Here is a 21,981-nt window from a genome sequence, read left to right on the forward strand (position 1 = left end):
CAAACGAAGCATGTGTGTTTAGTGAGTTCGCCAGATCAGTGGCAGTAGGGATGACCAGGGATTTCTCTTGATAAGTGCATGAATTGGACCATATTCCTGTCCTGCTAAGCATTCAAAATGTAATAAGTACTTCTGGGTGTCCGGGAAAACGTATGGAGTAAAACGTTTTTCAAAAATCATTAGGAATGTAGTGAAGTAAAAGTAGTCAGAAATATAAATATTAAAGTACAGATACCCCCAAAAACTACTTAAGTAGTACTTTCAAGTATTTTTACCCCCCCCCCCCCCCCATCCCATCCCATCCCATCCCAAGTGGGCAGCCATAGAATCTGCTGTCTACACAGAACAAAGCACCATGGACATAAGCTGCACTGACCTTGGGGTGATGGGGGCCAATGAAGTTATGTTCTTCCTCAATAGCCCTTTAGGAACACATCCACACACAAACTGACACCACTGAATCACACACAACTCAATAGTGCTAGAGGACACAAGTTCCTGTAACTCAGAACAGAAGTATGTCGGTCTATCCAGAAATATTCATTCTCAGCCTGGACCAAAGGGTGAAGAGTTGAGGTGTGTCAGGCTCAGCTACCGTTTCATTTCACAGTGTTTGTTTAGGGACTCCACACCATGCTAAGTTTCTGCTGGAGAGAGGATGTGGGGAGTGGGTGAGGGTAATTATTTAATTTCTGGGGCAGGGCTGATGTGAAGATGTGTGTGGAGAGCTCAGAGGGACGTTGTCTGATGAATCATATGGTGGAGAAATTAAATTCCTCCCCATGCCTCCCTGTATGCTCCTTAAAGACTGTAAACTCTACTGCAACCAAACCAGAAGCTTAATTTGCAAACAAAGGATTCAGGAGAGGCGCTTTATACTGCCTCACTTAATTGTGAAATTGTGGGATAAAGTGGATGCAATTCTCCTGGAGAGCCTGAACCTGATTTAATGAGGAATTAATGTCTGCTCCATATGCCTATGTACTGCAGTGAACTACCTTTAGAACACTTTCAAACCACGGAGGCATAACTTCTGGGGGGAGGGGGGGTAGAGCGAGAGATGGAAGCAGCATCCCACCTCACTTCTAAAGGTTGTGGTGTATGTGCATAAATTAAATTGCATTTTTCTTTTTACACATAATTTTGATGCGAAAATAACAGTTAAGAGTTGAGGAATTGCTCTGATCCGCACTGACAGAAAGGAGTATCTAATGCTTGTGCGCATCTTGAGGCTCACATGTTTAGATGAGATACTGGGCTACTCTCTGGAGAGTCTACCAGGGTAAAGCAGATGATATTCATTCATGATTTATTTCCATCGGCATGTTTTCCCTATTATATTCCCCAATGAATAGTAGGCTATTACATCAGCACCCCCTTAGAAGAGGGAATCAATGTGGCTGTTTCAATTGTCCTGATAAAGCATACAACTATTACAGAATACAGATAAGCCAATATAATGCATCGGCTATTCTGAGAACTAGACAAAGCACTTTGTTCATCTAGAATGTTGCATTCATTCGCACACAACACACATTGACGCTTCGACTGCGCGTGACGATCTAGTGTAGTAGGCTAGGCTACCCGGTACCCAATAAAGTGCATGTGAATTCAAACGTATTAGAATAGATGACCATAGAGTACACTATAGTGTAACTCGCCTCCCGGGGTAACTGCCCCATCCCCCATAGTTTGTTTGCCTTAGAATGTGGTATGAGGATGATAGTCATGCTGACTAAACGTTGCATTTTTAGTGTCAGCAACTGGACATTGTTCTTAGGGGGCTAGTTACCCTAATATGGACAAATTAGAGTAAAAAACAAAATTATTTACTTGAAATTAAAGTCAGTTGCCACATATCTTTACAATCATTTAATTTGTTTTAATCCGTAATCTATTTTCCCCACGCCAGAAAATTCCCTTTTCATTCAAACATTTAATATATTCTAACAATCATTTCGTCCCTCGGCACAGTGCAAATTTGGAATTGGAACCTTTTCCGGTGTCCACTTTAGCGCGACTAGTTCCTCCCATAATTACGAGACGCGTTTGATAAACGCCACTCGTGAACCCCCAACACAGTACTAACAAATTAAACACTTATTTATATGGAAAATGTACATTTCTAAAAGTAAACACTTACTCAGACAGAGAGCAACAGGCAAGAAAAGACACGCGTAATTCACGAGCGATACCATTCTGCTCAGGCAGCTCAACTCAGGAAAAAAAGACCACGTCCAAATGTTACAATCCGTTTGCTGAGCAAAGCTACTTTGCTACCTGCCTCAGCACCGTAACACTACATAGGTGATACAGTATCTCGCATCTTGCGCAAGAGAAGAGCGCTACTCACTCCTGTGCATCTAGTGCGCGTGAGGTAGGGCGCATTTGTGTGACCAGGGCACTCAATCTTATCTCTATGTATCAGTAGATGGATATCGGTATATACCGCATAAGTGTCATTTTACTCTCAAAACTCCAATAAACCCATGCTTGTTCTCATGAAAACAAACATTTGTATGTCAAAAACTTACCATCTTTGTTTTTCGTGCGAGTTTACGCAACTGATTCAAACGCGGGCGATTTATTATCTTGACAAAACGTACAAACTTCACTGTGGTGTCAAATAGGAGACGTGAAATAAAAAAAACACAAATCCATTGAAGTAATTTATTTTTTATTCCAAAATGTCGAGGGTGAAATATACAACACAATCCAAGCACAGGGAACAAAACACGATGGAAATAACAAAACGATCCACATTGGTCCGGATAATACAGGATAATATTCTTTGTAAACTAGGGGAAAAATATACACTGTATAGCGTTTATGTGCAAGCTTCCTATCAAAATACAGGTCTGTGATTCTTGCGGCTTAACCCTGATCAATATGAAACATAAAAGTAAAACTACCTAAGAGCATGGAAACCATCCGGCTTTTACACTTCAGGTCACATTTGCTATTCCAAATGAACATTTGTTTAAGTTAATCGAGCACTCAGTGAAAAAGGGTCCGTTTCCAGAAATCCAGATAGTCCACCTACCTGACCATGGACAGATTCGTCCTCTAACTCTCAACCTTCTGCAGAAAAATATAAACGAGATTCATGTCTGCTTTATGGCTTTGTAAAACAGATGGCTTACAACCTTGAAGACAGTGGTTTGCCTTTTTAATGCATGATACCTCCAGAGCAGGGATTGGCAACTGTCCGCCCGCAGTCCTCCCCTTCGAAGGGCCGCGAATCAACCCCCCCCCCCCCCAAAAAAAGAACTCAGTTGGGGTCTCAATTTACTGTTGCATGTTAGAATAGTAGACTAAAGAAGGTGCAGTTTCGAAATGTGGTTGTGCATCAGCGGTTTTACTGTTGTCCGTCACTGATAGTAAGTCACTTTGCTCATGTCAGCCAAAAAAAAAAAAAATATCAGATTGCCAGGTTAGTTTAGTGACCAAATATCTAAACAAATAATATTCTAATTACCTTCAGGGGTTCCCATTGATATGGTTCGTCTCACTGAGACACCATTTTAAAAATAGAAAAGATCTTCTCCACCCCATGGAAAAACGTGCAGAATTGCAGCAACCTTGCTTTAAAAACGGCAACATTTACTCTACACCCCATGACAAAATGTGTAGAATTGCACGAAATTAAACTACAAAGAAAAAAAACATGTTTATCTGCTGTCAAGAGGGACCAATACATTTTGCTTGCAATGTGTGTGGGGTATGGATGTGGGTACACGGACTCGGGTATCTGCAGCCCCTCGTTGGTGCAGATTTTTTTGTACCCCCCCACACCCCATCAAAGTCACCCATCCCTGCTCCAGAGCATGCAGGCATGCCTAGCGTTTTGTCTATCAATCAAATCAGCAGCTAAAGATGATCTGGCAACTGTACACTGAGTGTACAAAACATTAAGGACACCTACTGTTTCCATAACAGACTGACCAGGTGAATGCTACGATTCCTTACTGCTGGCACCTGTTAAATCAGTGTATGTAAAGGGCAGGTTCAACTATTTTTAAGCATTCGAGAGATTTTATTTTTTATACCTTTATTTAACTAGGCAAGTCAGTGAAGAACAAATTCTTATTTTCAATGACAGCCTAGGAACAGTGGGTTAACTGCCTGTTCAGGAGCAAAACGACAGATTTGTACCTCGTCAGCTCAGGGGTTTGAACTTGCAACCTTTACTAGTCCAACGCTCTAACCACTAGGCTACCCTGCCGCCCCAATGGATTGTGTATGTGTGCCATTCAGAGGTTGAATGTGCAAGACAAAAGATGTAAGTGCCCTTGAAAGGGGTACTGCTGGGGTTTTTCATGCTCAACAATGGTCCACCACCCAAAGGACATCCAGCCAACTTGACAACTGTGGGAAGGATTGGAGTCAACATGGGCCAGCATCCCTGAGGAATGCGTTCGACACCTTGTAGAGTCCATGCCCCGACATATTCAGGCTGAAGAGAGGGAGTGCAACGTATTAGGAAGGTGTTCTTAATGTTTTGTACGCTCAGTGTATAGTGTTCACTGATGAAACTCAGTAATTGAAGCAAAGAAAAACAAGTCAGGAATCACCTTTTAACAAGTCATGATAAATAAATTGAACCGCCAAAAGGTGACCATCACTACAGTCAAACTAAAACATTCTGGCCTAGTTAAATAAGCATGTTGTTTCAGGACTAATGTGCAGTGTACGGAATGGAAAGAAACACTGCCAAGCTTAGCTCACACTGCCCTATGACACCTTATTCTGTTTTAGGTTTGAAGAATTTTAAAACAGATGACATCAGAACCACCATAAATAATAACTGTACATGCAATTAGATGGCAAGACATCAATAGCAGAGATTGACATTTTGGTAACTAGACAAGTTTAGAATAGGTTTAAATGTATCCTATCGCTCATACAGTAAAGTGGAATTACATACCCAAGCAAATTTAGATAAGACTTATTCTAGCAAGCCCCTATTGTCAAATAATGTTGGTATACCTAACGCACAGATTCTCTCTCGCTGTGCCATTTGAGCCCTTGTTTGCAAAGGAAGACATTGATGAGAGGTACAAAAAAGCCAAGTCACCAACTTTTAGTCAGGCAAATAGTTGGTTTACAAATGGCACAACAGACTAAAAGGTGGTGGATGGCAAATTCCCATGCGTGAAGTACAATAAGGCACTTTATAGAAAGGTTTTGTAGCACATAAAGGGTTTGAGATGGAAAACCTACAAAGTCTTATTCACGTGAATCTGTGTAACTTGAATGGTTACAATAAACTGACCAGTGGCAGAGAAGGCATTGTGCAATTGACGTTCATAATTCAACCCAACATTGGAATGTCAAAAGGTCTGTACCAGGCCCCACCCCCCCAGTTTTGCTGTACTTTCCCACTAGACTTTGTAAGCTTATATAGAAACCACGCATTTTCACAAAGGGATGTCCTCTAGAGACCAGGATAACTACATCAGGTTTACACACATTACTTGGGTATCCAAAAGCAAGCGAAACATAAATCAGTAACAATAATATGTTAGAAGCATTTACTATGGATGATAATTACTTCAAATAAATCTGAGGAAGTATACAAGTCATACAAATGTTAAAGACTGTTGAGAGATATATTTTTAAAAGGGGGCACAAAAGAAAATAAAGATTTTTCAGGGGCATGAGTGAATTTCACAGAGGTTCCATCAACAAAAGGTGCCCATGACCCTATAAAACTGTACAAGGACAGCCATTTCAGTTTCTCAGACTCCACAAGCATACTCCTGTCCTCTTTACATAGTAATATGGTCAGTCTAATATATAGGAAAGAGCAGAGAAAGGCTTTATTACAATACTAACAGTGCAGATTCAAAGCCTACTGTAGAAGTCCCTCAAAGCAAAATACCATTCTGAACTAAAGTCAGAACTTTGGATTTAACAGAATGGTTGAACATACAGAAAACATAATAGAAGATGAAGGGCCCATCCATCCGTTTAAACAGTCTACATTTAGGATTGTTTTTGTCCCTCTAACGCTTGCTGCTAAGACAGGGAAATGGACTGAAATAAGAAAATGGCAAGGTTCATAGATCTTATGATGAACCGGGGGTTTTAAACTGAGAAAAATCCTTCAAATCTACAAGTCCAAAAGGGAAAGACCAGTCAGTTCTTGCCATTTTTACCACTTAAAAAATTAGGATTACAAATAATAAATTCAATTGCGATGTATAATGCATCAGAGAGAGCCGTGGGTACAGGAAGTTCAGAGCAATTACACAACATGCTCACATCTCTAACTAAATGCCACTCCCCTCAGTACCTCAATGAAACTCACTGCACCTTATTCTAACTGTATTGGAGCAGAGCAGGAAGGGGCTCCATCGATGGGCACCAAGTACAGAACTAGTGATTGACCAGGCCCTGAAGCATCATCACCAGGCGCCGGGCTCTCTTGCTAAGAGGACTGTGTGGGTCCTGCTGCAGGAACTGGAACAGTTTCTGTCGGACCTGGGAGAGCACAGTACTCATGTGGTCTCTCGTCACCGGATCACCATGGTCCAGGTTCATCACAGCATCCTCCAAGTAACTGATACAGACAAAGAAGTTTACCGTGGGCTTTCAAAATACTCAAATAGTACCATTTAAGCCAATAGTGTTATTGGCTTGTGTGTACCGACAAAGCCACCTTTATTTCCTTGCAGCCGAAGGCAAAGATTTGAATGGCTTAATTAAAACAGAGTAAATGCTGTCTTGTGACTGATCACCCAGCAGCACTGTCCCGTTATCCAATCCAGATGGCTCAACCCAAATGAATCCCATCAGATTGAGTCTACAGATATAAAATTAAAACAATCGAATACATTTAAAACCTCTAAACACAGTTAACTCAATGGTAATCTTGGGGTTTAAGAACCATTAATCTCCATACACTCAAAGTGCCCAATTGCTCTATAATTTCAGTGAAACCCATCCCCTCCCCCCCACATAGCCCCATCAGGTCTCTTCTCTACTAAACCTGATATGCCTTTAAAAGCCCTTGCACGCAAAGTACATTTTTGGGGGGACGATGACAATGAAATGTGCATGATATAAGATATGAAATATTCAGGAGCAACACATCTCTTCTCTGATATATCTTACACACCTGGTTTAAAACAGTTGCACTGTAACAGCCAATCAATACCATGCATGATGGCATTGGACTGTATGCAAACACCCTTTAGGTGTACAGCCACACCCCACACACAGATTCATTCCCACAGATGGCGTAGATCTCAACAGCTGGCCAGTATCAGGCTGATAGTTTTTAGGGTGCAATTCAAACTGGATTGAGACTGGTCATTTGAGCTTTTAAAGAGCATTAAAGGGACTTGGCACGTCATTGTCTGGACATTATTCCCATATTCATAGGCCCATCCTGTTCCCATAACACACATTTGTTAAGTGGGCCAGAAGGGTGAAAAGCATTACAGCTGCAGTTTGATACAGCTCAACAAGGAGCAAATGTGACTAAGGGAACCCTCCCCCACACACTGCACCGAATGTTGATCTGCCGTTCATCTGCAGTTTGTTCGGCGGGGCGTTTTAGGGTCAACCTGAAGTCTGACTGCCGACATTTTCTCGTGATTCAACATGTCGAATCAGAATGCAAATTACATCCAGCGCTCTAAATCAGAGGTGCTAAGTACTCGCAGCCGGCAAACGCTACGGGTGTGTCCGAGCCTTAAAGTGGCAACATGTAACATTTTGGGAGACCCAGCCAAATTCATACGTGAGTTATATCATTCTACTTGAAATTAAGTCTACGAAGTAGTAGGTCTGTTCTATGTGCTCAACTTAAATTATGTTTTAGGGTCTTTTACAGTGCATTTGGTAAGTATTCAGACCCCTTAACTTTCCCAAATTTTGTGACATACAGCCTTATTCTAAAAATGACTAAATAAATGTTTATCCTCATCCACACACAATGATAAAGCGAAAACAGGATTAGACATTTTTACAAGTGTATTAAAAATTAAAAGAGAAATTTCTTATTTACAACTATTCAGACCCTTTGCTATGAGACAAGAAATTGAGCTCCGGTGCATCTTGTTTCCATTGATCATCCTTAAGCTGTTTATACAACTTGGGAGTCCACCTGTGGTAAATTCAATTGATTGGACATGATTTTACAAGGCGACATAAGGTCCCAAAGTTGACAGTGCATGTCAGAGCAAAAATAAAGCCATAAGGTCGAAGGAATTGTCCGTAGAGCTCCGAGACAAGATTGTGTCGACGCACAGATCTGGGCAAGGGTAGCAAAAATTGTCTGCAATATTAAAGGTTCCCAAAAACACAATGGCCTCCATTCTTAAATGGAAGAAGTTTGAACCACCAAGACTCAGCCGAGAGCTGACTGCCTGCCAAACTGAGAAATCGAGGGAAAAGAGCCTTGGTCAGGGAGGTCACTGACAGAGTTCCTCTGTGGAGATGAGAACCTTCCAGAAGGACAACCATCTCTGCAGCACTCTACCAATCAGGTCTTTATGGTAGAGTGACCAGACGGAAGCCACTCCTCAGTAAAAGGCACATGACAGCCCAATTGGAGTTTGCCAAAAGGCACCTAAAGGACTCTCAGACAATGAGAAACAAGACTGACCAAGATCAAATTATTTTGCCTGAATTCCAAGTGGCACATCTGGAGGAAACCTGGCACCATCCCTAGAGTGAAGTATGGTGGTGGCAGCATCATGCTGTGGGGATGTTTTTCAGTGGCAGGGACTGGGAGACTAGTCAGGATCGAGGCAAAGATGAATGTAGCAAAGTACAGAGAGATCCTTGATGAAAACTTGCTTCAGAGACCTCAGGACCTGACTGGGGTGAATGGTCACCTTCCATCAGGACAACAACCCTAAGCACACGGCCAAGACAATGCAGGGGTGGCTTTGGGACAAATCTCTGAATGTCCTTGAGTGGCCCAGCCAGAGCCCAGACTTGAACCCAATCTATCTCTGGAAAGACCTGAAAATAGCTGTACAGGAACACTCCCCATCCAACCTGACAGCACTTGAGAGGATTTGCATAGAAATGGGACAAACTCCCCAAATATAGGCATGCCAAGATTGTAGCGACATACCCAAGGAGACTCGAGGCTGTAATTGATGTCAAACGTGCTTCAACAAAGTAATGAGTAAAGGGTCTGAATACTCAGGCAAAATTTTTATATAAATTAGCAACAACAAAAATATTGCTTTTTCATTATGGGGTAGTGTGTTGAGATTGAGGGGAAAAAGCTATTTTAGAATAAGGTTGTAAAGTAACAAAATGTGGAAAATGATGCCCTGAATACTTTCGAATGCACTGTATTTTAGATTTTTTGCACCAGCCGAAACAATATTTTTGGTTATGGAAAATATATATTCAACAGCTATTTAGATAGTGTAGAGAATCATTGTACCATCTTATGTTGTCACAAACTGAAATTAAGTTAACTATTACAGTTTTAGCAACCAGGAAATTGCGTTGCGATTTCAGCATAGCACAACTTTAAAGGGTAACTCTACCACTTTTCAACCTCATACCCTCATTGACCTCATTATCTACAGCACCTAACCAGTGTCTACATATTTTCCAATAGGTGCATTTCTATGTTGTACAGGTTGATAAATGAGTTTAGTTTTAATCCCAACCTGTGATGACATACAGAAGCATTTTTAGGACCTTCTCTAAACTGGTTTGGTGCAGGAGATAATGAAAATGAGGTTGAAAAGTGTTCCTTATGGGAGGCTCGTTAGAGCACAAACCTGATTAAGATCAAACAAAAACATCTAATCTCAAGCTGCCCATGGCCGACTTATTACATCCAAGGTGTGTAATAATTTACATTGATGTGTTCTGAGTGTGTGTTTGTATGTTTTAGCATGGGTGCATAGAGGGGTCTAAGATGAGTTTGAGCATCAAATCTGTGGGTTACAACATGTTCCTGTGGGTGCACATACATACCTGATCTTGAGCTCAGAGCGTGTGGCCAGGTTAGTGGACAGCTGCTGTATGAGGGACAGCAGCACTGGCTGGATCAGGGGGCAGGAATGCTGGCCAAACACCTGCTGGGAGTCAATGGTCTCGCACACATACAGAACCAGGTTCAGGTCAGAGGCTGACAGGGCCTACAGGGGAGGGGGTTGGAGGAGATGAGACCGATCAGACACCACAGGTACATTTCAAATGATGCCATTGGACATCCCCACGCAGTGGAAGGGAGAGGCTGTGAGACTGATGGGATGGGTAGGTGCTTGGGCGGTATCCTGATAATCATAGTCCTTTTCTCATGCCAGGATTTACGGTATTACTCGCATAGTACTACACAAGGGGCGCTAAAAAAATGCAAGAAAAGCCCACTGTGCCTGAATACTAACAAAATTAGAACAGCGAAATCACAGATGCTAAATGCTAACGAGTGAAAACAAACATACCGTAATTTCCGGACTATAAGCCGCTACTTTATTCCCACGCTTTGAACTTCGCCGTTTATACAATGACGCGGCTAATTTATGGATTTTTCCCGTTTTCACAAGATTCATGCCGCCAAAAAACAGAGCACCGTCACATAATGTGACGTAAATCGAGCGCGCTCAAACTTCCCATCATTCTGATTACGGTAGTAATTTTGTCACCCTCATCATGGCAAAGACACTGAGAAATCATATGATGCAGCTTTCAAGTTGAAGGCGATCGATCTGGCTGTTGGAAAAGGAAATAGAGCTGCTGCACGGGAGCTTGGCTTTAATGAGTCGATGATAAGACGTTGGAAACAGCAGCGTGAGGAACTGACTCAGTGCAAAAAGACAAAAGCTTTCAGAGGGAAGAAAAGCAGATGGCCCAAAGTATTTGCAGCCACTCGACAGTGTAAATCGTGCATTTAAGGTGGCGCTCCTTGTTCAGTGGGAGGCTTGGATGACAAGTGGGGAGAAATCCTTCACTAAAACGGGCCGCATGCGAAGAGCAACTTATGGTCAAGTCTGCCAGTGGGTCCTGACAGCGTGGAGCATTGTCAAAAAATCCACTATCATCAACGGGTTTCGAAAGGCTGGACTGCTGCGTGTGTTGAAGGGGCAGCATGAGCTCAGCGGGGTATTTGCCTCCGGATGAAAGTGACGAATGCGACAATGAAAACGATCCAACATCGGATGAAGCAATTCTGGGGCTATTCAACTCCGACACCGAAGGAGATGACTTCAGTGGTTTCAGTGCACAGGAGGAGGAAGATAGTGACCAAGTTCATTTGTTTCAATGTACCGGTAGGCACCTGCAGCTTATTTATGTACAAAATACATATTTTTTAATAATTCAGTGGGTGCGGTTTATATTCAGGTGCGCTTAATAGTCCAGCAATTACGGTAACTAATTGCAAAGACAGGCAAATCCAGCTCATAAAGTTATACAGCCTAGCTAGTAGCTACCAAATGATATTTTCAGTGAGTGTGGACATTTACAAGTGAAAGAGAACAAAATACATTTAGCAAATGAACAAAGTTGTGATTCATACTTTTCTGAAGGAAGAGCAGCATGTGTACACAGAGCAGAGGGGAGTAGAGGAGGGAAAAAACACTAGCAGGAAGCACAGAGGGAAAAAATGGCAGCTGTACAGATAACAGCCCTGACTTCTCAAACACGGCAGAAAGACATAAGATATCTGGTGGCAAACATTTAGTAGTGAATTTCATAGATGTGTTACTTCATCACCTCACAACAGAGACTCGCTGATAGATATAGAACTCTATGGACTCACCTGCTCCTGCTTTCTCCCATTGTGCCATTTACAAACAAACACGTGACTGGCTCAACTGTTCTGGGGAACTACAGTAAGCTTCATGTAAAATAACGTGACCGGTGAAATGAAGAACTTAATCTGCTTTATCGCCTAACGTATTGCACAAGTTCACTGCAGCTATCAACTTAAAAAGTAGCTACAAATATTAAGTTTCATGAAAAACATTTGAAATAGTTGACGGTAATGAAAAACCCTCCAGTGTTTTTTCCCAAATGCCCCGGTATACATGTTACAGTATACCGCCCAAGCCCATGGCGGTGCATCAGGGAGCAGGACTCTCACCTGTTGGAAGGCCTGGTTGAGCTGTCCCTGCTGCAGCAGCTGCAATATGCTGGCCTGCTGGGCCTGGTAGTCAAGGAGTGGGGTAGGGACGGGCGTGCCTGCAGCAGAGCGCATGGCCTGCATGATGCTTGAGGTCACAGCTGCCTGCTGCTCCTTCATGGCCATGCTCACCTCACCCTTCACTATGCGCTGCACCTGGGTCAGGATCGATTCCTGCAGGCTGGATGTAGGACAGACCAAAAACAGGCACAGTAATATAAACAAGGAATACTATCAACATATTTACAGTGCATTCAGAAACTATTCAGACCCCTTGACTTATTCCACATTGTTAAGTTACAGCCTTATTCTAAATTGATTAAACACATTTCCCCCCCCCCTTACCAACACACAATACCCCATAACGACAAAGCGATAACAGGTTTAGACAATTTTGAAAATGTGTTAAAAATAAAAAACCTCCACATAAGTATTGAGACAATCTGCTATGAGACTCAAAATTGAGCTCAGGTGCATCCTGTTTCCATTAATCATCCTTGAGATGTTTCTACAATGTCATATGAGTCCACCTGTGGTCAATTAAATTGTTTGGACAAGATTTGGAAAAGGCACACACCTGTCTATATAAAGGTCCCACAGTTGACAGTGCATATCAGATCAAAAACCAAACCCCACCTCTTCAAGGAATACCTAGGATAGGATAAAGCAATCCTTCTCACCCCCCCCCCCTAAATGATTTAGATGCACTATTGTAAAGTGGCTGTTCCACTGATGTCAGAAGGTGAATTCACCAATTTGTAAGTCGCTCTGGATAAGAGCGTCTGCTAAATGACTTAAATGTAAATGTAAACCATGAGGTCAAAGGAATTGTCCGTAGAGCTCGGAGACAGGATTGTGTTGAGGTACAGCTCTTGGGGAGGGTAGCAAAACATTTCTGCAGCATTGAAGGTCCCCAAGAACACAGTGGCCTCAATCATTCTTCAAATGGAAGAAGTTTGGAACCACCAAGACTCCTCTTAGAGTAGCCGGCAGGCCAAGCTGAGCAATCGGGGGAACAGGGCCTTGGTCAGGGAGGTGACCAAGAAGCCGCTGGTCACTCTGACAGAGCTCCAGAGTTCGTCTGTGGAGATGGGAGAACGTTCCAGAAGGACAACCATCTCTGCAGCACTCCACCAATCAGGCCTTTATGGTAGCGTGCCCAGACAGAAGCCACTCCTCAGTAAAAGGCACATGACAGCCTGCTTGGAGTTGACCAAAAGGCAACTAAAGGATTCTCAAACCATGAAAAACAAGATTCTCTGGTCTGATGAAACCAAGAATGAATTATTTGGCCTGAATGCCAAGCATCACGTCTCAAGGAAACCTGGCCCAATCCCTACTGCGGCAACATCATGCTGTGGGGATGTTCTTCAGCGGCAGGGGCTGGGGAACTAGTCAGGATCGAAGTAAAGATGAATGGAGCAAAGTACAGAGAGATCCTTGAAGAAAACCTGCTCCAGAGCGCTCAGGACCTCAGACTGTGGCGAAAGTTTACCTTTCAACAAGACAACGACCCTAAGCACATAGCCACTCCTGAGTTGTCTTGGTTTCGGGACTAGTCTGAATGTCTTTGAGTGGTCAAGCCTTAGCCCGGACTTGAACCCGATCCGCACATCTCTGAAGAGACCAGCAAATTGCTCTCAATCCAACTTTAGAGAGCTTGAGAGGATCTTTAGAGAAGAATGAATCTCCAAATACAGGTGTACCAAGCTTGTAGTGTCATACCCGTGAAGACGCAAGGCTGTAATTGCTGCCAAAGGTGCTTCAACAAAGTACTGAGAAAAGGGTCTGAATAGTTATGTAAAATGCGAAATTGCCTTTATTTTTAATAAATTAGCAAACATTTCAAAACCCTGTTTTTGATTTGTCATTATGGGGTATTGATGGGGGGGAAACTATTTTAATCCATTTTAGAATAAGGCTGTAACCTAACAAAACATAGAAAAGGTCAAGTGGTCTGAATACTTTTCGAATGCACTGTAAATGCTTGAAAACGTGTCATTTCCCAAACACTTTATAACAATCAAAACACTTAAAGTTATTCATTCCCACATCCTAAAAAACAAAATCTATCAATGCAAGCGCTATTTCATTAATTGCTTTGCAAATTTATGGTTCAATTGAAATTAAGCCCAGGATTAAGGTGTTTGTTTTTCTACTCAACCAATCCATTACACAGCCACTCAACATGGCAACCCAAACTGCTTGCTAAGGCATCTATTAGGCATGTCTGATCAATCACAAAAAAATGTAAAAAGCCTGGTTGGACTTACTTTCCCACCGTCATGTTGAGCTGGTGCTGGACCTCCGAGCGGACACTTGCTGTGACAGTGGTGGCCAGCTGATCTGTAGAATTCTGGAACATGTCAATCATCTGCTGCAGCTGGCCAATCATAGGGTCCTGGCCCTCCTGCTCATGCTGCTTCCTGCTCTTCACATGGGTCTCCAGTTGCTGAATATCTACAGAGGAAAACAAATATCCTCAGTATGACACAGTAAGATCTGTCAGGCATATTCAGATGTACTATTAGCACAATATAAAAAAAAACAGCTGAAAAAAAAATAATACAGTAAATGTTTATCAATACATACATCTATGTTAAGAGCAGTGGGCTTTGTATGACAAATGCAACAAGTTAAAAACTAGGCTAAGTCCATGACCTTGCTCTTGGGTGAAACTGCATAAAGTGAAGAAAAAGCCTGAAACGCTGAGTTAATAATTAGTAATAGGATTGTCATACACTCATGGGTTCCCTGCTTGAAGCTGTCATTGATCTGCTGGAACATAGACTGGCAGCCCCTCTCAAACACAGGCAGCACAATGCTCTGGAACGCATCCTTGTAGGCAGCCTGGATAGGCCCCTGCATTGCCTCAGCAGCTGCCCGGCCAATTGCATCTGTGGTGTTCTGCACAGAAAGGGATGCAAAGGCATTTGTGTGTGTGCATTTTGACTGAAGACTGAATAAGTGCGCTATGAGACTACTTTACATCCTTTGATCCAATGACAAACCTAGGCTCTAGAGCAGGGCATGCTAAACTCTTTGGGCCCAAGACCCCATTTTGATATCAGAAATATTTTGCGATCCCACAGTTAAAAAGAGATGTACTCAACAGCCAATGTTGACTTTTTAATTTGGGGCTATATTAAAATTCAATCTGAAGGAAGTATAGTTTGAAGCAGCGGTTGTAACCTAAATTATTTACTAATCGTTTAGTTCTGAACAGAACCATGCCTTTTTTCTCTCCCTTTTTCGATCCACTGTTCTGACTAGCAAAATAAAGTTTTGAACTGGTTCAATCCAAAATTATCAGTTTATATCATTCCTTTTAAAACATCAGATATTTTTTATTTTCTTTACATTTAGCTCAACATTAAATTACTTCACCAATCAGCACAGCTAAAACAGCTTACTGTGGAGCAGGTAAGCATCTTAAAAATATACAGGAAAGTCATTAAGAGCAAATTGTATTTTGCCATAAGAGCATGGTTTAATCATAATGCAAGACAAACACACGGTGGTGTAGCGCGAGAGAAGCAACTGTATTATAGCAACCTTAACTTTGATTGAATAAGTCAAACCAACTCTTCTCTAATTAAACATCTGATCCTAATTTCTGAATTACGTTTGTAACGTGGTCAGTAGGCTACCGTAACCTCTGCTTCAGTGGGGAGGGGCAGGTAGCCTAAACGCACACCAGTGAAAATGTTCATAGGCGCACCCCTCTGAAAGTTATTAAATAATGCTTCTGTTCCGGAACAGTATAGATCACTTTCGATCTTCTCGGTTCTGTTCCCTGAATCGGTTCCAACCATTGGTTTGAAGTTACTGAAATGCATCAGAAAGGTATTGGGAAGTTTAGGAAAACGTCAAGGAAGATCAGGCAATAACTGCGTATGATCTTTTGTGTAGGAATTAACATCATTGCCTTCAATGATGTTCTTTCCTCTCCCGAGTTATTTGATGCAGATTTTGTGCCTAGTCCTGTCCACTCTATTCTAACGATACCCACAGGGCATGTGAGCATTGTAGAGGGAAAGAGAAGGCATGTGTGTGTCTTAGCTTTAAGCAAATGGGGTCATAATAGCTTATAGCCCCCATTGTTCAAAATGTAAGGCCACATTTTGTAGGAAGAAAACTAAAACCCCTGTCACAACTGCTATAAGCAAATATCGAAGGTAAGTCAACGTAACATGGTTCTATGAACTAAGCAGCACATTTTCTTTTATCCCCCCTGAATTTGTTGCCACTAACCTTTGATTTGACGACTTTGCTAACGTTCTCCTTCAGTGCTGCCTCCACAGCCGTCAGCTTAGCAGCGATGGTGTTATTCATCTGGGCAGTAACAGGCTCCAGACTCTTGATAATAGCTGTTTAGTAGCAAGGCCAAACATTTACTTCTCAGTGATTATACAGTTAACTTCATTTGATAAAAACTGTTGAATAAGTTAGGAAAACGGAAGGAAGTGTACTGACTAGGAGGAACAGTTTTCTTCATCTCCTCTCGGAGAGTCTTATCCAGACGGTTACACAGGGTGTTGTTGAGAGTTTGCGCCAGCTGCTGGGAGAGATGTTCCTGGAGTTGCTGGTTACGGTTCTGTCCCTCTGCTAGGATTCTCTCCATTCTCCTCTCTGAGAAACACCGCCGGGTCAAGGATCAAACAGTGGGTTGATAAGGATGTGCTTCTGCAACAAAACTATGTTCTTAAAGATGCAATATGCAGAAATGGCTCTGGCATTTCCTGGTTGCTAAAACTAATAGTTGGCCTAATATCAGTTTGTGTGCCAAAATAAGCATATAAACCACTAAAATATTTTCCATAACCAAATATATTGTATTTTCAGCTGTTTGAATCTGGTGTACAAAACTGAAAGACGCAATTTTTTTACTTGAGAACGAGAATAAAAGCAATAGCACACATAGAAGCAATCTACTGCTTAGACTTGCTTTCAATGACAATGACAGACCAATAACTAATTTCTATGTGAATTTGGTCAGATTGCCCGAGAAGTTACATATGGCAGCTTTAAATTAGGCACCTTTCTAGATGTGAAAAGCATCTTTATTCATGTGAATTGAATTCCATTTAAACTACAATATCTGCATTCATAACACTTCCCTATAGACTACATGGCCAAAGGTATGAGGACACCTGCTCGTCGAACACCTCATTCCGAAATCATGGTTATTAATATGGTGTTGGTCCCGCCTTTGCTGCTAGAACAGCCTCTTCTGGGAAGGCTTTCCACTAGAGGTTGGGGACTTCCATTCAGCCACAAGAGCATTAGTGAGGTCGGGCACTGATGTTGGGCGTTTAGGCCTGGCTCGCAGACGGCGTTCCAATTCATCCCAAAGGTGTTCGATGGGGTTGAGGTCAGGGCTCTGTGCAGTCCAGTCAAATTTTTCCACGCCGATCGACAAGCCATTTCTGTATGGACCTTTGTGCACAGGGGCATTGTCATTCTGAAACAGGAAAAGGCCATCCCCAAACTGTTACAACAAAGTTGGAAGCACAGAACCATCTAGAAAGTCATTGTATGCTGTAGCGTTAAGATTCCCCTTCACTGGAGCTAAGGAGCTTAGTCCGAACCATGAAAAACAGCCCCAGACCATTATTCCTCTTCCTCTTCCACTAAACTTTACAGTTAGCACTATGCATTTGGGCAGGTAGCGTTCCCCCGGCATGCGCAAAATCCCGATTCGTCCATCGGTGAAGCATGACTCATCACTCCAGAGAAAGCGTTTCCACTGCTCCCGAGTCCAATAGCTGCGAAACCTATTTCATGAAGCTTCCGACGAACAGTTCTTGTGCTGATGTTGCTTCCAGAGGCAGTTTGGAACGCGGTAGTGAGTGTTGCAACCAGAGGACAGATGATTTTTTACACGCTATGCACTTCAGCGGTGCCGTTCTGTGAGCTTGTGTGGCCTACCACTTCACGGCTGAGCCGTTGTTGCTCCTAAAAGTTTCCACTTCACAATAACAGCACTTACAGTTGACAGGGGCAGCTCTCGTAGGGCAGGAATTTGATGAACTGACTTGTTGGAAAGGTTGCATCCTATGACAGCACCACGTTGAAAGTCACTGAGCCATTCAGTAAGGGCCACATTACGGCCAAAGTTAATCTATGGAGACTGCATGGCTGTGTGCCAAATCTAATTTGAAAGAGTGTCCACATACTGATAGCCATGTAGTATAACTTGCAGTGATCATCTCATGCCAAACTACATAATTTTCAATGGTACCACTACATAGAGATGTCTAGGAGTTGGCACTGATTGTAATTTGTGACATGTCCCAGTTGTAAGGATACGTTCATGCTCCTGCTGGCTGACCATGACGTGCTCCACATGGGCTATGACAGAGCTCTGCACGGCGTCCATGTGGCCCGTCACTCTCTGCAGCAGCTCAAGCTGACTCTGACGGAGATCCGCTAGCTCCCTCTGCTGGTTACGCAGCAGCATCAGCAGCTCTTCCTGCACCTCAGGGTTCATCTGCAACAGGTTAGATCAGATTACACCATGGTGTCTAGGCAAACCAGGTAGAATGTATCATCTAATTATCAGGGAACAAATGGTATTGCTGAAAATGTATGTATAATGGAAACATCTTGGTGCCAGTATTATAATCACAACTTAAAGATAAAAAGTAAGTGAATCATATTCATTCAGCCATGATTACTTACCGGATGTTGATGGTTATGAGGCTCAGGCTGCCTGGACTGAGAGGCATGAGATGCATCCCTAAAAAGAGAGAAGGCAAAGAGGCCATTCGACATGGAAGTAAATATCAGAGAATAACATTCTGTGGTAACTGTCATGGTCATCACCCACCCGTCATCTTTTTTACTCTTCCTCTTGAGTTTAGGGGAGCCTCTGGGAGAGCTCTTCCACTCCTTCACTGGCAGTCTTTGAGACGACCTGGCTCCACAGTTCCCGGAGGACGACGCTAGACTGGCCACCTCATCATCATGGTCACTGTGTGACAGGAAAACAAAGCAAGAAGAGTTTAAGTGCCCACAATAGGTGGTGATAATGGGTACACGGCATGGGTACAAAAAAACCTGTGCAGGTTTAAGATGAACATTAAATCAGAATCAAGAATACATTTAAATGGAAACTTTAATCAAGCATTGACTTCCAAAACACAGCAAATACTGCATCCCTCCAGGACCAGGGCTATTGACAACATAAGGGAAGTTCTAGAGATGTGACTATCTTACCTTTGTTCTGCACTGGCGTCCTGACTGTCATTCTGGGTTAAGTGGTAGGTGCGTCTGTGGTATGGAGAGGACATGTGTCTGTCCTTCATTTCCTCCCTTGAGCTAAAAGCAAGAGATACCATTTAAAACTAAAAGGCTAATTTGTGTAGGTTCTTCAGCTTGCATGCATAGGTAAAGACACTGTGCCTATGTCCACGCGTGTGTGTGAGACTGTCTTACCAGTCTCCTAGGCCGTTGTCCCGCAGGCTGTTGCGCGTTTCCCGTGTGATGTCGGGAGCTGCAGGCCAGGGGTGGCTTGTGTTGTTGTCAGAGCAGGAGGCAGCGGCGGCTGCAGCAGCATTCTCCTGTGACAGGGCATTCTCCAGTAGTGAAGGAGTGTTACTGAGCCTCTGCTCCACCTCCACTGCTCCAGCACCCAGCTCCAGGGTCAGGTGGCCAGAATTGTTCCGGTTCCGTGGAGAGAGATGGTGAAGGGCTGAGGCTGCAGAAGCCATGCTGTCTGTGTGGAGGGCTGGGAGAGGGTCTCTGGATTCAGCTCCAGACACAACCCCCAGGCTTCGCTGCAGCGTCTCAGAGGCGATCTCAGGGATGTCCTGGGACATGGCCGTGGAGGCAGATGAGATGACGTCTGGAGAGCGGGCCAGGGTGGGAGAGGCATGCTGAATCAGCATAGGCTCAATGACCTGTGGGTCCAGCGAGAGGGGCGGGTTTGGAGAGGGAAGCACCTGTAGAGGGCAGAATGGGTAGGTGAGGGGGAACATGAGCATATGAGGAGTGGTCTTTTGTAGAGGTCGACTGATTATTGGAGGACCAAAAAAAGCAGATGCCGATTAAAAATCGGCCAATATTTTTAAATGTATGCATTTGTAATAATGACCATTACAATAATATTGAATTAACACTTATTTTAACGTAATATAAATAGATCAATCAAATCAATTTAGCCTCAAATAAATAAGTATTGCCAGTGTAACAGTATAGCTTCCGTCCCTTTCCTCAGCCCTACCCGGGCTCGAACCAGGAACACAACGACCACCCTCAAAGCATCATTACCCATCGCTCCACAAAAGCCGCGGCCCTTGCAGAGCAAGGGGAACAACTACTCCCAGTCTCAGAGCGAGTGACGTTTGAAACACTATTAGCCCGAAAGTGCTGTTTGAATGACTGCTTACGAGCATGCTGCCGACCATCACTCAGACTGCTCTATCAAATCAAAGACTTAGTTATAACATAATAACACACAGAAATACGAGCCTTTGGTCATTAATATGGTCGAACCCGGAAACTATAATTTCAAAAACCAAACGTTTATTATTTCAGTGAAATATGGAACCGTTCTGTATTTTATCTAACAGATGGCATCCAAGTCTAAATATTGCTGTTAAATATTGAACAACCTTCAATGTCATAATTATGTACAATTCATTACGGTCTTTGTTAGGAATAAATGGACTTCACACCGCCCAAACTGCTGAATATACCGACTGCTTGCAGCAGAACGCAAGAGAAGTGACAACTTCCCTAGTTATAAGAAATTCATGTTAGCAGGCAATATTAACTAAATATGCAGGATTAAAAAATATATACTTGTGTATTGATTTTAAAGAAAGGCATTGATGTTTATGGGTGGGTACACATTGGTGCAACGACAGTGCTTTTTTCACAAATACGTTCGTTAAATCATCACTCGTTTGGCGAAGTAGGCTGTGATTCGATGAGAAATTAACAGGCACCGATTATATGCAACACAGGACATGCCAGATAAACTAGTAATACCATCAACCATGTGTAGTTAACTAGTGATTATGTTAAGATTGATTGTTTTTTTTATAAGATAAGTTTAATGCTAGCTAGCAACTTAACTTGGCTTCTTGCTGCCCTCGCGTAACAGGTAGTCAGCCTGCCACGCAGTCTCCTCGTGGAGTGCAATGTAAGGCAGGTGGTTAGAGCGTTGGACTAGTAACCAGAAGGCTGCAAAAACAAAGGTAAAAATCTGTCGTTCTGCCCCTGGACAAGGCAGTTAACCCATCGTTCCTAGGCTGTCATTGAAAATAAGAATGTGTTCTTAACTGACTTGCCTCGTTAAATAAAGGTGTAAAATGATTTATTTTTTCAAATTAAATAAATACTCTGCAATCGGTGTCCATAAATACCGATTACTATGAAAACTTGGAATAGGCCCCAATTAAATCGGCCATTCCGATTAATCTGTCGACCTCTTGTCTCTTGTAGAAGAGGGAACATCTTTATGAGACAGCAGGGAAGACCAAAATGGAACAAGGAGTAAGGATGATGTCACATATGACGGAGGGACGAGAGGTCTTGTAAGTTAACAAACGCATGTTACGTTGGCCCCTCAGCCAATTGCGGCACACAATTCTGCATTCTAACAGCGTGAAATGACTGCGCTGTAGGTGCTAGCGTCCATGTGTGTGTGTGGCCTACCGGCATGTTGTCCCCTAGGCCTGAGATGAGAAGGGAGCTGGCTCTGGGGCTGCTGGTGCTCGCACTGAGGGTCAGACTGCTACTGCTGCTGCTCTCCACAGACATCTTGGGGTTCTGGGTCAGCTCCTCTCCTCCCCTGCAGACATTGCCATCACAAGAGTCAGGGGATATCAAAGCACAATCTCTTTCCTTGTTCCGTCAGTTAT

At 42.9% G+C, this 21,981-nt stretch overlaps 1 protein-coding gene across 2 annotated transcripts in view; it reads right to left on the reverse strand.

Annotated features, from left to right (window-relative positions):
- Window positions 1–2,660: 2,660 nt before the first annotated feature.
- Window positions 2,661–21,981, reverse strand: part of LOC135524419 (enhancer of mRNA-decapping protein 4-like) — a 38,527-nt gene continuing 19,206 nt past the window's right edge. For both annotated transcript variants that reach the window (XM_064951927.1, XM_064951926.1), the window contains exons 17-29: window positions 21,776–21,911; window positions 19,550–20,055; window positions 19,331–19,432; window positions 18,942–19,085; window positions 18,794–18,851; window positions 18,422–18,602; window positions 16,586–16,741; window positions 16,364–16,479; window positions 14,851–15,016; window positions 14,383–14,569; window positions 12,071–12,290; window positions 9,961–10,124; window positions 2,661–6,565 (exon numbers count right to left, since the gene is read on the reverse strand). In XM_064951927.1, the coding sequence (XP_064807999.1) occupies window positions 6,382–6,565; window positions 9,961–10,124; window positions 12,071–12,290; window positions 14,383–14,569; window positions 14,851–15,016; window positions 16,364–16,479; window positions 16,586–16,741; window positions 18,422–18,602; window positions 18,794–18,851; window positions 18,942–19,085; window positions 19,331–19,432; window positions 19,550–20,055; window positions 21,776–21,911 (2,320 nt within the window). In that variant the 3' untranslated portion in view covers window positions 2,661–6,381. The remainder of the gene's footprint in view (window positions 6,566–9,960; window positions 10,125–12,070; window positions 12,291–14,382; window positions 14,570–14,850; window positions 15,017–16,363; window positions 16,480–16,585; window positions 16,742–18,421; window positions 18,603–18,793; window positions 18,852–18,941; window positions 19,086–19,330; window positions 19,433–19,549; window positions 20,056–21,775; window positions 21,912–21,981) is intronic.

This window comes from Oncorhynchus masou, chromosome 31 (assembly GCF_036934945.1).
Source record: "Oncorhynchus masou masou isolate Uvic2021 chromosome 31, UVic_Omas_1.1, whole genome shotgun sequence".
Lineage (NCBI taxonomy): Eukaryota > Metazoa > Chordata > Actinopteri > Salmoniformes > Salmonidae > Oncorhynchus > Oncorhynchus masou.